Raw genomic sequence first — 16,700 nt, 5'->3', positions numbered from 1 at the left:
CACCCAAGGTGTCTCATCACAACGGTGAGAACATAATGTCGCGCAACATACCATCCATCGCTGTCGCAGCCATTGGAAGGGCTGCCATGGTTTTGACAATCAACTTGCCAGTTCGGATGATATCGCAAAAAGTGAGGTTTTTCGAGATCATCCGAGCTGAGCCAGGCTCAACGACTGCCAAGAATGTCCTTTCGGTTCCAACATTCGAGGATGTCAGTAGTGCGCGCGGATTTTGTCTATATAAAATGTAATTTTTGTTGTAAGCTTTGCAAGTGGTGTATTGTACTTATTTTGTTTTTTATTGTTGTAGATTAGATTAAAGGATAGTGAGATGAATGCAAATGTAAAAGTTAGTGTTAAAATGGAAGTTAAAAAAGTTCTAGAACGGTTAGTAAAATAGTCAGAGTATTGTCCTAGTAGTTTAAATAAATTGCATATTTCTAACAGTGTTGCAAACGAATAAGAACTTGAAAATCACGAAACACATACATGTTAAAATCAAGTCGAAAAGGTGAAATTGATTCCAGAAACGGGTTAAAAGTTGGTGCGGGCCAGGATTTCGAAACACGTTGAGTTCATGCTAATTCGCGCTGGGCAGGTCTCCAGCGGGCCTTTTTATTTCCGGCTTCGGACTACGTCCGAAGAATTCATTCCACACGAAGAACGCTACTGACATAAAACCACAAAACGAAGAGATTTCGAGAACCGAGAGTCCCTGCGAAAAACGCCAAGTTCGACCCGTCATTTTGGGTAACAGCATCATTGGGATCTCGTCGCCATTCTTAAGGCTGCAGGCCAGTACGAGGCCGGCAAGTTTGTCACCCTGAATCTTCTGGATTGTTTCCTGCCACCAGCACATCCAGATCCACCGCCGGAATTCGTCTCTACTGTTTACGACGGCCGTCTTTGTCGGCCACCATTATACAGCACACAAAAACCCGCAAGTAGCAAACCGTGAAGTCACGTTAAATTAAATTTAGATATGGTATGTTAATAAAATTATATGTGTTACTATGTTTTAATTGCCGCAAGGTTCTACTGTATCGATTTTGTTGGCTATTTTCGGCAAATTTGAGACTAAGAGAAACGAAAGCAATGAAATTGAAAGACGGATAGGTATTCTAGAGCGAATCAGTTATAAACTTAGAACGGAAAACTAGAACTAGGCAGGCTCATATGGGCATGATCGAAAGGAAATGTGAAGAATTTTTTGCCTTCTGCATAGTAGGAGTTGGGCGTTCCACCCAAGTCTACCGCATGGTCTATGGCAGAACATAACTCATCATCATGTTTTACCGCCGACGCCGGCTGTCGGCGGTAAAACATGATGATGAGTTATGTTCTACCATAGACCATGCGGTAGACTTGGGTGGAACGCCCAACTCCTACTATGCAGAAGGCAAAAAATTCTTCACATTTCCTTTCGATCATGCCCATATGAGCCTGCCTAGTTCTAGTTTTCCGTTCTAAGTTTATAACTGATTCGCTCTAGAATACCTATCCGTCTTTCAATTTCATTGCTTTCGTTTCTCTTAGTCTCAAATTTGCCGAAAATAGCCAACAAAATCGATACAGTAAAATTATATGTGTAAAGTAAATTACTGCATCAGCTGTATATTTTCTCGTATAACATTAACACAATCCGGACAATAACACCACTATTTTGAATCGGCCTCCGGGCTCGAAAGGAGTCGTCAGCTCTCGTCCTTGGATGTTTTCGCTGAAAGAGCATTCTCGGTTTCCGCTTTTGAGCACATTAAAAGATTGCTTTAACTTTCAGCTGTCCACCTTGGTTGTAGCAGAGATTGATGGTCTGGTTTCCAGCAGTTCCCGAGGTGAATGAGTTCCGTGGTGAGTACAAATAAATCCCTGGATGTAGTGACCAGTGACCAACCACCCACTGAACTAGTCTAGAGGTTACAGGTGAAGAAAGCTTTCATGTAAATGGCGAACGAAAGATTCGAAATGCAATTTTTCCAATACCTGCGAGTAATGAATTTGTTCTGTCCATTCCAGCAAGTATTGGTATTATAAGAAAATTGTGAGTCGGGTGATTAAAAAATAGATGGATATTTTCATAAATACCCGTAAAGGGCAATTGAAGCGTGGGAATATCATCGACTGAACTTATCGAACTAACCAAGGTTATTCGGTAAAACAAGACTGATCCAAAGAATTTCTGATAAAAAACTGAATGCTATCCGCTGTACTCTCCGAAAATGCTACAAATGTTACCGGAAAAAACACCACTGGAGCCGCAAATGCGACAGCTCATCCTGGATCAAAATCCTGGAGCACAGATTGTACACAGAGAATTTGTTCGCGGCATGCTTCAGGGCCGATTTATGTTTGTTTCCGAGAAAAATAATTATGGTTTGGCAAGGGATCTGTTCCTGTAGCAAAAAATCAGCGTTTTTTGACGGATAAGACTAGGAATTTGAAAGTGTTAAAAATGAGGCGCCATGACAAACAGATCTCACCATCAATTAAGTCCAATGATGGTCTACTTACATTTTGACTGGATCCAGCCAATTGCGCTTGTAGCAAGGACGTGTGACAATGATGCAACGGCAATGGAGTGCAGCTTATCTAAAAAGTGCGGAATCTACCAAATTATCCCCAGTTTCGTCCAACAGACAATACTTGGGAGATAACTAAGATTAAGGTAGCAGTCATCAGCATCGCGTTGGTCGGATTAAGAATTAGTGTAAGTCAAGGCCGTGACCTCAGAAGACATGTGCCGGCTGATACGAGGCATCAACAGAAAAGCGAAAATTTCCTCGAAATAACGACGAATGAATTGTTTCTGTTAGTTCTATAAAAAATATGTTATTGTCTTTGTTTCAGATTTCCTGTTTAGATTTCAAAACATAGGCACTTAAAAGACTCTATACTATAAATAAAATTTAATTACACGAATGAAATGAATAATCTGAAGAGAAACAAATTGAATGAAATGATTAAAACGGATAAAATGAATAAATTTAATGAAATCAGAAAAATGTATAATTTAATGTAATTGAATGAATGAATTGATAAAATAGATTAAAACAAATAAAGCTGCACATTTTCAAAATTTGATAAATAGAATGATTTAAACTGAATAAATAAAATTAAGTTAGGGTTTTTAGTGTTTTGGATTCTCCTCGTCAGTAACTGCTCAGCTGCTAGCTAGACGCTCAATTCAAGACCACTTTGTAAGAGTGCATTTTGTATTTTATAAATAACTCAAGTATAAATATTATGCTCTTATTAAACTATAAGATTCAATATCATCATTTTATCATCAATGTTTTAATACACTTTTATCAACAAATTATTTAAAACAAATTTTTAGAAACGATAATTTCGTTTTGACGGAAAATTACCGAAATTAAAATGCTACTTTACCAGAAATTAAAAATTACATTTTGAAGTCACATGATTTTGAAATGCATGAAAATACAAGTTTACAAAAATCATCCTTGGAACATTTAATTTTTTTTTTCGACAAGCGAATTTTCCAAACGAACTTGAGCTGTGGAACTGAACTAAATCTAAAGTTACCAGGGTTCAGATCGTTGTGTTTAAAAATGTCAATACAAACTTTGGCTTTAAGCTATGAAGCCACGTTTCGATTTTTTAAAATAACTTTACCTTGGTCTTTAGGGAGTCCAAACTTCGAGTACTGTTATAAGCAAGGAGCTTCAAAACATATTTTTCTCTCGTTTCAATGTTTTGCCTTTCTTAATAGAAAGGTATTGCAATTGCTCTGAAAACCGACTTTTTAACGAAGGCCCGGACATATATCATTCGATTCAGTTCGTCGAGTTCGGCAAATGTCTGTGTGTATGTATGTATGTGTGTGTGTATGTGCGTATGTGTGTGTTTATGTGACCAAAAATGTCACTCATTTTTCTCAGAGATGGCTGAACCGATTTTGTCAAACTTAGTCTCAAATGAAAGGTTCAACGTTCCCATAGGCTGCTATTGAATTTCTAATGGATTCGACTTCCGGTTCCGGAATTACAGGGTCATGAGTACGAACACGCAGAAAATGTCGATTTTAATAAATTCTGCAATGAATGTATAAAGGTGAAAATTTTTCCAAAATATGACCACAACTGCTTCGATTTGTAGTATTAGGTCACTAACATCCATTCAAAGTCTATTTGGCCACATTGGCCACCATCATCGCTTCCGGAAGCCCCGGCGGAAGTATCTAAATTCAGAATAACAGTCACATCGGTTTCTCGGAGATGGCTAGACCGATTCGACTAAACTTGGCCTCAAATGAAAGGTATTGCGTCCCCGTAAATGGCTATTTAATTTCATCCCGATCCGACTACCGGTTCCGGAGTTACAGGTTGTGACGTGCGATCACATAGCAAATTGTGATTCAAACCGATACTCCGTTGAAAGCAAAAAAGGTAAAAATTTCGCTAAAATGTCTCTCAAACAACTTAAATTTGCTGTTCTAGGTCACCGACGGCCAACCAAACTTTCGTTGACTACATTGACCACCATAGACGGTTCCGGAAGTGCCCGGGAAAAGCGGCCATCTTTCAAAATTTACGAACTCACATCAGTTTCCCGAAAATGGTTGGGCCGATTTTCACAAACTTAGTCCCAAATGATAGCTATAATATCTCCACAGGTGTCTATAAAATTTCGTACGGATCGCTTATATGGGTCCGGAAATATAGACTAAATCGTCCGGTCACATATGAAATTCCCATATAAGTCGGAACTCTAATTTTTTTCAAAGGGGGGACCCCATTAAATTTCAGAAATCGAATTCGTATTTTTGATGCCAAACATCTTTAAAATGCATGAAACGTCGAGATTTTATGTTATCTCGAAAAATTTTTTTTTATAAAAATCGACTTTTTGGGACTTTGCCGATTTCGCACCTTTTTTCAGTTCAATATTACCATGGCTGTTTTTTCTGTTTTCAAAATTTTAGGACTCGAATAATGATTTATTTTCTTGTATATAGTTGTCATGTGTTGTATAATAATAAAATGTAATATATGCATTTAAAAGTTTTTAATAAATATCAACAACGCACACATTCTCGTGATTCATGATTGAGAAAGGCACAATTGCACCGCTAGGTGGATTAAAATAGGTTTTTTATACTCGTTAGCGAAGTTTCTGCTTCATTGTAATGTTTTATATTTAACACGTTTATTCAAGGATCCTGCAACAATTTTATTTGTATTGGATAGTTTAGTTCCTGACAAATTGTTAACCTGTAAAATAACTGCCGCCAATTTGTACCGTTGCTTTGGTGGTATTTCAGTGTCAAATTTTGTTTTCATAAATTTTAATTCAATTCATCAAACTCATTGATGAAATTCCTGAGATGTAGTTAACAGTCTGCAAGTTGCTTAGAGGACTCGCATGGCCTAATTTCTCAGTGTACGCATCTATACCATACGGTCGCATTTTCCATACAATGCGGAACGTTTGATTGCACGGAACATAACGGGTCTGGAGGGATATGGTTAATGTGATCAAACATAGAAAACTAAAATAATTATAATTACATAAAATCCAACATATGATGAGTCAGATACGTAAATCTGTTACTTGTAAGTTTGCATGCCATTCAGACTAATCATGAAGTACAACAAAAAAGTCATAAACAAATCATGCTAACTTACATCGAAAGTAATCAACCAATTACCCCTCTACAAGCAATGGATTCCCGCTGTAGGTAGTCAAGCAGAAATTTCGCGATAGGTGTTGACGGACATGTAAATTATTTCTATAACACTCTTTTGCACGAAATCAGATTTAAATACACGGCAGCACTCACGCACACAAACATTTGCATTCACATACCTACTCTTTCCCAAGCTCACATAATAAAGTGGCAATTTAGGGCCTAATGGACTGCTCTGCGGTTCACTCCCGCAACGTGCATCGTTCAGCATCGAAATTTATTGCCTGTAGACGGGCGATGCGAGTTACGGATAGAACTCACAAATTTCGGCAATCTAAACAAAGATTCCGCTGGTAAAGCGCTTTTAAGTAGAAAGTGTTAACTGCCCGAAAGCAAAATGTATGCTGATGATAGCGCGTGGCACATATATTTTCCGGTTGGGGGTTTGATTCTCACAGCAATTTAGGTCATTATGTTCATGTTTATGTTTATGATCAGCATCTGCTTTGGATCAGCAAGGTCGTACTCGATGCAAACCATTACGGGGTGACCTCGGTTTCAGCAGGCACTGAGTGACGTTCGGATGTGATTGCAGTATATGTTATTTTTATCGAGCATTTCGTGGCTTTTTTTAACTATACCTTTGTGAAGTACTATTGTCCGCTATGGTTATTGTATAAAACTCGGGGTCACAGTGATTGATTCGCGAAATATGGGAAATTCTTTACCTTTTTGTGCTATTCACTATTTGGGAAAGCTTATCAGCAATGCACAATAATAGTTACACGACCTGGATCAAAGTGGTTAAGGGGTCATGCTCATGCCTTCATTTTTTTAAAAAGCGTCGAGGTTTTTTAGCATTAATGTAACTCTATACCAAAAACATATATGTATTTGCCTATACTATTGAAGCCATTTCACTTTTAAGATTTTAGTTTGTCTGATGTTCTTGCATAGTGATCACCTCAAGTACTATAAAAAAGAGGGTTTCGTGGAAAAGGTTAGAACTCCTCCCGTCGCAAACATTTTAAAATAAACTGATGTATGTTTTTTCCACAAAAAATAGCATAAACTCAAATTAATTTACTGATATATACCTTAAAAACTGCTACATAACTTATCCAAACTTTCCACAATTTTCCCACACATAACAGTATGTAACTCATGTAACCCCTTAACGCATTTGATCTGGTTTGTGAACCATTTTACAACCCCATGCCCCCCATGAACAGCAATGATGTACAGTTGACGCTTCGCTTCGTGTCCACGAAAGTGCACTCTGTTCGAAAATTTTCCCATAAAACGTTGTAGTAGGCCTTCGAAACGTTACTAGGTGAAAATTTTCCCATTCCATGTTTGACTGCGAAGCACTCAAGATGGGCACGAAACGAAATCGCCTGAAGTTTTCGGTGGTACAGCTGGTGGTTGTAGTCAGTCTGATCGCCACCGCTGCTACTTCCGTTGAACAGGAAGGGATTCCAAGCATTCCGGCTGTAGTATTCCGGAAGATACCCGGAACACCGACGAGAACCCCAGACGGTGGTTTTTTCCAGGATAAATTTTGCGCTGCTTATCGCGTAGGAAACGGAATTTTTGTAACTGCTGCTCATTGCCTGGCAACCAATCGTTGGTAAGTGCAATCGAAAAGCCGTCGTCAAGTGATTGACTAACATTTCTATTCAAATCTTCTTTCAGGGATATACTAGACGAAAACCTCGATTTTGTTGGTTTGGCGCATGTAGAAATTGGAGACCTCCGATTGCATCCCAAGTACAGTATCAAATCGGCTCAAAGTGATGTGGCCGTTTTGCACCTGCACGATGCCAGACCGTCCAAACTGTCCCTGGACTATGCTAGTGACGACATGTGTTCGGTTGTCACTATGAACGATGATTTTCAGTGGAGCAAACTACCGGGCACCAAATCCACGCGATGTCTAGGGGAACTGACCGGTGACAAAATGTGCTACACCACAGATTCGGTCCCAAATGGATTGGACTATGCGGTGCTATGCAAGGATAATACAATTCTAAAGGCTCTCTTCCATAGCCGCCACGGAAAGGAATTGTATTTCACGGATTGTAACAAAACACGCTGTTGGTAAGTTAGTAAGTAAAAATTAAATTTGGATGTTACCTAAAATGTGTTGTCTATCGCGGCAGGGATTTTGTCAAAGCATCACATGGAAAACGTGTAAAACGTGATGACGCTACTACGAAAGCACCCGAATTAACTACGAAAGGACCGAAAGAAACTACAAAAGCTCCAGAAGAAACCACAAAGGGTCCGGAAGTAACTACAAAAGACCCAGTAAAAACTACAGCAAATCCCGAATCTGCTACGGCAGCCGGCACCGCTGAAGAAGTACCACTGCCGCCACCAGAGCAAATATATCCAAATCTGCCGCCGAACTTCCCATACCCTTCCATAGAGCAAGTACAGGGTCCGCCGGAGCCAACAAAAGCTAGGAAGCGACCCGCATTTCAGGGGCCCTATCCTGGAGTACCAATTGACGCATTTTTAAATCCAGGCAACCTTATGTACCCAGGTATTCATAATCATTTCAACTTAATTTATAACTTTAATGCGAATGTTCTCTAAAACACAGGCGTTTCTCCAAGCGGTGGTATGATCGAAGGACCTGTTCAAAAAACTTCCGCTCCCTCGACCACTGGTGCAGCTTCGAATGCAGATCCGGACGATTATAACATGGCCGACTATGCGGATGGTGAAACTGGTGTTCCGACAACTAGTAAACAAATTGGTGACAATGAAACTTCTACCGGTCAAATTCTGGATGAAAATACTGACAAAGAAAGTCAGCTTATGAACACCGTCAAAGAGCCACCAAAAAATCCGGCTGTGAATACCGTCAAAGATCCACTCGTAAATCAGCCGGCGAAGCCTGTCAAAGATCCACTCGCAAATCAGGCTGTCAAAGATCCTTTCGTGAATGAGCCTGTGAATCTTGTTGACGATCCACTTGCAAAACAGCCTCTGAATAACGTACAAGATCCACTCGCAAAGCAACCCGTCAACACCGCCAAAGATCAACCTCCAAATTCACCTGTTAATACTATGACCGGTTTTGCTCCTGAAGATTGGCGTTTCCCTGTATCGAAAAGACCGAGCTGCAAACCGAAAGCTGGCGGACCCGCCTGCAGGCCATCAAACCCAGTTAATTCACCACCACAAGCCTTGCCCCAACAACTAGTTAGCTCAGGAATTGCTCCGCCACAGAAGTGCACTAGCGGAAGAATACTTCAAGCTCAATGCCATCAGTATTCAGGTCAGCAACCCATAAACGCTGGCGTCGCAAGATATCCATCACTTTCAAACCCGGGTCAAGGATATGCTCCTCAACAACCCTACTTACAACAGCCGGGTGGCACTTGGCATCCACCACCACATTATGGGCCCGGTTCATCACCGGTACAGATGTGTGTCGATGGAAATAGACAAGTTCCGTGTCAGCAACTTCCGGGCCAGCGTCCGCCAGGTAACCGAATTCCAGCTCAGCAATTTCCTGGTGTACAGTTTCCGGGACAACAATTTCCGGGGCAGCAATTTTCGGGACAACCATTGCCTGGACAGCAATATGCGGGTCAGCGACTTCCAGGTCAGCGACTTCCGGGTCAGCAGCTTCCGGGTCAGCAATTTCCGGGTCAGCAGCTTCCGGGTCAGCGACTTCCGGGTCAGCAGCTTCCGGGTCAGCAGCTTCCGGGTCAGCAGCTTCCGGGTCAGCAGCTTCCGGGTCAGCAGTATACGGGACAGCAGTATACGGGTCAGCAATTTCCGGTTCAGTATTTTCCGGGTCAGCAGTTTCAGCCGATTCCTGGTCAACCTCCTAGTCGTCAATTTCCTGGTCTTCAACCACCCGCAAACATTGGCGTCGATCCATGGGCGGTGGCGAAGAATAAAACAGATATAGGTCTATCGAAGGCCAAACTAAGACAAGGCAAGCAAGGAGAACCAAGTAGTGGAGTGCGTAAAGGTTTAGCGATTGGTGTACTACTGTTGACTCATGCTGTTTATCTTTTGATGTAGCCATTAGATGGTTTGTAGTTATTTGAAAAATAAATCTTCGACTAATCATTTTTTGCTGTTGTTTGCTTATAAGGTCACCTCGATTACAGAAATAATTTTCTATCAACTGATATATATTACAAACTTACCTGATCTTGCAAGGTTATAAGCAGGGATGGTCTTCTTCCGACGGGCGATTCGCGTTAGTCCGGCTCCAATCGCTATACAAAATGCTGCTGTTAGCGCCAAACCTACGTAGATGGTCCAGTTAGAACCTGAAAAGAGTTAAAAAAATATGTGATCAGAGTGTGCCATAAAGGGGTCCTTCACGAACTGAGCTAAACTAAGCACATGTAAGGGTTGGGATTGCTTCATGTTGATCTTCATGCAGCATCTGGCGATCCTGCAAATGGAGCGCCCCTCCGAAAAAGAAGATCTCTGCTCGAAATAATCATAATTACTTTAATAAAATTTATTATAATTGGCATATTACGGTATATTCAATTGGATATTAAACTTTCTATTTAGATAATTGTATATTGCCCTGAATCACGTTTCGATGAATTATTGGAGATACTCCCGAAAGCCAGATGTTAGTTTAGGTTTAAGTAACATTACAAAGAACAATTTTGATATAAAGCACTGCAAGTTTAGAATCTGATCCCAGCTTTTGATTCTGTACAGTGTTACTAGAAGCTGTGCACAAATTTTCGATCACTTTTTCAAACCAAGTCAACTGGCTAGGAAAGTGAATCTTTTTGTCTATCTATAGTAGAGCCTTTTCGGGCAGACGAAACGTGTCGGAAAAAAATAACACACACATTCCACGAATCGGAAATCTAGCTTACCGCATAGCCAAGTAAAAAATGACTTGAATTTATTTGGCGTTTCTATTGTTTATTTCACCATGGTATGGGGAAATATTACTTGTTTTCTTTAATTCAATCGACCTCTTGGTATATATTATGAAACATTTCACATTTTCGGGACCGGTTGCGGGCGTATGTGGTCCACTATTTCACGAATCTCATCTTCGTCAATGGATGTGTCGAATAAAATCGTCGATTCATGCGTATCTGAAAAATGAGCATGGATGGGATTGCAAGAAGAATGTTTAATATTCTGCGCCGAGTAGTCATAGTATAAGGACATAAAATGGGTCTCGGAATTGAGCTCGACAAGCCTCTCGTAGTTTTCAATCACCAATGCGTTCAAGATATCGCATCGAATGGGAAATCGATAAGAGAGCTCCCAAAAGCGATCTTTCAGCGGTAGAATGTTCGACAGAACTTTGAGACTCATCGGATCAATAACTAGCCTGTGGAAGACCAAAGAATTTGAAACAAAATTCTGCCGCTAGGTAGAGCCAGTGAGCATGTTACTATTTCATCTTACTGTATCCTAAGATCCATATTTTTTTTAGAAAAGTCTTCGACGAAGTTGCTCAGAAAATCACAATCTACGAGACATTATTTTGAATATTTCAGAACACTGCCATTAGGCGGCGCTTGTTATTGTTTATATTGGCTCACGAAATGAAAATCTTCGAGGTGGTTTAGCGAATAGTATGGGATACTGCCATTAGGAGGCGTTAGTGAACAGTTCATTTTTCGTACTCTATCTCAAGTTCCTGATTCTTTAGAAGGTTTATCCTTCATACTAAATCCGATAATGGTGAATGTCAATAAAGGAGAGAATAAATCATTGATATTCCGAAAAGAAATGATTTTGTTTTATTCCACGAAACTGATTTCATTTTCAAATTCTCACGGGGATGTCTCTTATTCTGAGCAGTACAGTTCGAAACACGCTCGGTAAGGTTTTTTCAAGTAGCGGGCTATTAAACAACGGGCCTAAAAGCTGTATGATCAGATCTGACAAAATTCAAGGTAAAAAAGGACGATAAAACGTATGGCAAATTTTACGCTAAACAGCTGACGGGATAGAAATTTTATATTGATAAAGGTCACGGAGATGTTCCCCAAAAATAATTATTTTGGCAGACAATTTTGCCGGTAAGCTGATAATCTGGCAGGAAATTTTAAGTTGTGACCGTAAGACTCCGATTTTCATCACTATCAACAATATGAACCGAGCTATACATCAACGAATGCCTGATTCACTGGGTCGCACCGGGGCCGTACCAAGTTTTGATCAGATTTGGTGAGTTGCTAATGACGTCATCATTCTTGACAACTTAAAACTGTTCGGAATTTCACCTAATCGGCATATATATATATACACTATTTAAATGTATAAAGTAGAAATATGGGATACACTCAGGCAAAAAATGCAGCGAATTTTATAGGAATATCGTATAATTTTTAGCCACAAGTAGCACGTATGTAAATCATAAGATTATCTTATAAAACGGCATTTATTTTGTTAAATCAGTTTGCTATGATTTCATGTTCCATAAGACATCTTTGAATTATCTTAAGACAATATTATACATTTCTCTTATGTTTATGAGAATCATAAGATACTCGTATGAAATTCGCACGACTGGCATATGCAATAACTTATAAAATGTTAAGGTAATCATAAAAATCGTATGTTTTTCATATTAATCTTATGAAAACATAGTTTTGTTACTTTTGAGGAATTCCACGAAGATCCGTCCGAAAATCTTTAAAATCGTGACCGACCATCTTAGATTCCAATGAAACTTTACACGTTTCACCGTCATGCAAGACTAAATATTTTCCACAGGTGATAAGATTATTTTGACTCAAGAGCAACTTTTCAAAAGGGCGTAAACGTTTCTGCGTGTATGAAGTTCAAATTTTTTTTTGTTCGATTACTGTATTTTATACAGCAAAACTATCTGAGAACGAGTTACAGGGAATGAATACTTCTGTCTGAAAAAATATACACTGAAAAAAATGTGTAGTTTTTCAAAAAAACAAAAATTTATGATAAAAATTTAAATTGTGAATTTATATTTTTAATATTTTGTTACCAAAAACCTAAAGAGAAAAGAAACATTTTGAATGTGATTGCATGATGGAGAAAAAAATCGGTAAAAAAGTTTTCCTAACAATAACTTCGCACATGTTTTTAAATTTCATACTAATAGACATACAAAATTGTAATTCTGTTACAGAATATAATTCTAAGCACCATTTAAAATCAAAATGCATTTAACAAAAATCTTCCAAAATGCGATAGTTTTCGAGATATTTGAAATTTTTCTCCTTCAAAAACAATTAATTCGTGTAATTATGCTCTTTTTAAAAGTTATTCCCGTTACCCCATCAAAAAATGTCAAAAATTTAATGTTTATCGTGTTAAAGACGTAAAAGTAACTTTTTTAGTGTATTTGGATCCTGGAGAAGCTTTCAATAAAAAAGTTTTCCTAACAACAACTTTTGACATTTTTTTATAATTCTTACTATTTGCAGTCAAAAATACAATTTTCTTTTTGAATATGATTCTAAACGCCATTTTAAATGTTCTTCAAAAAATGTCCTAAAATGTGTAGTTCTCGAGATATTTTAACTTTTGTTTTAACAACACAATTATTTTGTTTTATTACGACCTTTTCATAAGTAAGTCGCGTTTCTCAATCAACAAAATTATGTTTTTCAAAAGGCCCGTAAATTTTCCTGCAACTTTCTCTTTGACATCAAGGCGATATTGTGAAACATTTTAAAGTTACATGAAAACAACCAACATATGATTCAGCTATATAGTTTAATCAACAGACCCTATGGTTGAAATATATTTTGGTTGCTTTCATGTAACTTTCAAATGGTTTACAACATCGCCTTGATGTCAAAGAGAAAGTTGCACGAAAGTTTACGGGCCTTTTGAAAAACCTATTATTGTTGATGGAGAAACGCAACTAACTTATGAAAAGGTCGTAATAAAACAAAATAATTGTGTTGTTAAAACAAGTTAAAATATCTCGAGAACTACTACATTTTAGAAAATTTTTGTTAGGGATCATCCATAAATGACGTAGCATTATATGGGGGAAGGGGAGTTTTGTATTTTGTGATGATGTGTGAAGACAGGGGGGTAGGGGGTCATGTCATACTACGTAGCTTTTTTAAGGGGAATAACTAACATCGTTCTTCATTTTTTTTAAATTTTTCGGGGACAAGGTGGGGGGGGGGGGGGTGAATTACCGCCAAGCTACGTAATTACCAGGGGGGGGGGGGGGTAGTTAGAGGTTTGTGACGAAATGCTACGATGGGGGAGGGGGTGTTAAAAATCAATTAAAAAAATGCTACGTCATTTATGGATCGTCCCTTAAGAGCATTTCGATTTAAAATGGCGTTTAGAATCATATTCAAAAAGAAAATTGTATTTGTGACTGCAATTAGTAAGAATTATAAAAAAATGTCAAAAGTTGTTGTTAGGAAAACTTTTTTATTGAAAGCTTCTCCATGATCCAAATACACTAATAAGGTTGCTTTTACGTCTTTAAAACGATAAACATTAAATTTTTGACATTTTTTGATGGGGTAACGCGAATAACTTTTAAAAAGAGCATAATTGCACGAATTAATTGTTTTTGAAGGAGCAAAATTTCAAATATCTCAAAAACTATCGCATTTTGGAAGATTTTTGTTAAATGCTTTTTGATTTTAAATGGTGCTTAGAGTTATATTCTGTAATAAAATTACAATTTTGTATGTCAATTAGTATGAAATTTAAAAACATGTACGAAGTTATTGTTAGAAAAACTTTTTTACCGATTTTTTCTCCATCATGCAATCACAATCAAAATGTTTCTTTTCGCAATTTTTTTATTTATTTTATCATAAATTTTTGTTTTTTTGAAACATGACACAACATTTTTTTCAGTGTATATTTTTTTTCGGACAGAAGTATTCATTCCCTGTAACTTGTTCTCAGATAGTTTTGCTGTATAAAATACAGTAATCGAACAAAAAAAAATTGAAATTCATACACGTAGAAACGTTTACGCCCTTTTGAAAAATTTGTCTTGTATCAAAATATTCCAATTGCCAGAGAATATCATGGAGATACATACAGCGAACACACCTGCAAAGTTTTGTTCGATTCGACGATGGTCATATTTTGCGGTCGGCCGGTTTCTCATGGAATCCCTCTTTTCTATTCATCATAAGATATTTCCTATGAATTTCGCTATGCGTTTTGCCTTAGTGTATAGATAAGCAAGTATAAATTCTACTATTATTTGCATAAACTACGTAGAACAATATTGACCACAACTGTTTAACAGAATGAAACAATTTTACGTGTTATTTGTGCCTTTTACTTATTTGATTTCTGAATACGTCTGAATAAAATGGACAGAAAATTTCTTAAAGCGCTTTAAATGTAGTCAGAATACTAGGATATTGTGAAGTTAATATAAATTGTCAATAATGGTCCGGTTCGCAGTGACATTCACTTTATCCACATCGCACTTGCTACCTCAGGTTTTGCCTGGTGCCAGAATTTCAAATAACATGAATCAACAACTCTAGCATAGGCACCACACTTCTAAATAGTCGCAATCTTGGGATTCTGAGATCGTAAATGTGGTAGTGGAAAAATCCTAAACTATTCGGTGTACCACTTCGAAGGTTTTTATCTCTTGAGCAACTATACCGAAGACACCGTTCTGCTTATATATCATGAACTTGAGCTTCAGCAGGCCAAAAAATGGCATGCTCAATAGCTCCGCCTAGTGGCAGATTCTCGAACTAGTTTGCATACAATCACTTATGTTTAGATCTCCTGGACAACCATGCCGAAGACACAGATCTGCTAAAAGTTAGAAACTTGAGATACAGTAGATCGAGTACAATAATACTCACTAGCGCTGCCTGGCGGCAGATCTCCGCCATATTAATTCGCCCATCCAAAGGGTCACATTCTACTAGTTAATTTTGATGAAAGGAGTAGTGCTCGTTCGTGACAAAATCTGGACAGCTAAAAATACACAAATCTCTTGAAATATTCAACCGAAAATGAAATGTTTCTCACAGATATTGACGTATGTCTGTTCTATCTAAAAACGTATAATTTGTTAAAAGCCCTCGAAAGAAATGCGTGATAAAAAATTTACTATGTGCAGTCCAAGCGAAAATCGAAATTTAATTGTTTCAAATACATAGGAATATAAAAATCCGAAATAAACTTCACGCGTAAAAATCGTACAGAGATCCTTCAGCATAAGAATTGCTTAAAAAGTTCTTACACGTAAAACTCCAGTGTAAAAACTGGTTAAAAATAAATAAATTATTCGCAGGAGCATCCGTATATCGTGATGCTCAAGATCAAAAGTCGACTAAAAACCAAATTGTAAGAATCGGATATATTTTTTCCGGTTTTTATACTGATAGTTTTTTATCCGACTCTTACAAAGGAGAGCCCCTGTCCGATTTTTATACTGGAAGTACATATCCGGTTTCTTTTTCTCTAATATATTTGAAGCGGGTTTGACGAAGCATGTTCTATCCTTAAAATTTTTATTTTCGGTTGCTGAATTGAAAGGATTATTGAGATTAAGTGAACATTTTCCACCAATATGATAAATGATTAATAAGTTGTGTTTCTTTTTCGAATATCAATCATTTTCCTCATAACGGAAATTCATAATGTATTTTTTGACACAAAGTCAAAGCGCAAATTCATTAACTAATTGAGTTATTGGTTCATTCACGCGCAAATGTGGTTTTAACCAATTTCCTCCTTAGTGGAGGAAAAAAAGTTTTCACCTAAATTTTCCTCAACTAAGTTGATATATAGAATTCTGCAAAGCTGTTAAAATAATAGAAATTAAACGCATTTTTTCAAATTAGTTGCAAATTAGTTGTATATTCGCAAAGTAATCTACTCCCAGGTTGTCACCCAATTGTACACACAGCCTGATAAAAGTGCACGTTCATGTCGAAGCTTTTGGTATACTTGCCCCTTTGTGCATAAATCATAAATGCACCGAAGACTTCCAAACGGATCGAGGTGATTTTTGTATAAATTGATCATTACTTTTTACTTTTTCTGACAAGAATTTCTTATTCGTGTTTCAGTTTGCACACAA

General features: G+C 37.8%; 2 protein-coding genes across 2 annotated transcripts in view; one reads left to right on the top strand and one right to left on the bottom strand.

Moving 5' to 3' along the window:
* The window catches only part of LOC131680735 (netrin receptor unc-5-like), a 1,096,742-nt gene that overhangs the window by 173,762 nt on the left and 906,280 nt on the right, over positions 1–16,700 (bottom strand). The window contains exon 10 of the mRNA XM_058961442.1: positions 9,826–9,951. Within this exon, the coding sequence (XP_058817425.1) occupies positions 9,826–9,951 (126 nt within the window). The remainder of the gene's footprint in view (positions 1–9,825; positions 9,952–16,700) is intronic.
* On the top strand, positions 8,705–9,738 carry LOC131680736 (spidroin-2-like). The gene has a single exon (XM_058961443.1). It carries the CDS (start codon positions 8,729–8,731, stop codon positions 9,695–9,697), a length of 969 nt encoding a protein of 322 aa, XP_058817426.1. The 5' UTR covers positions 8,705–8,728; the 3' UTR covers positions 9,698–9,738.

The sequence above is a fragment of the Topomyia yanbarensis genome, chromosome 2 (assembly GCF_030247195.1).
Source record: "Topomyia yanbarensis strain Yona2022 chromosome 2, ASM3024719v1, whole genome shotgun sequence".
Lineage (NCBI taxonomy): Eukaryota > Metazoa > Arthropoda > Insecta > Diptera > Culicidae > Topomyia > Topomyia yanbarensis.
This window is presented reverse-complemented; position numbering and strand designations above follow the sequence as displayed.

Excerpts from the sequence above, each read along its gene's own strand:
- LOC131680736 (XM_058961443.1), top strand. The coding sequence starts at position 8,729 with ATGACCGGTTTTGCTCCTGAAGATTGGCGTTTCCCTGTATCGAAAAGA.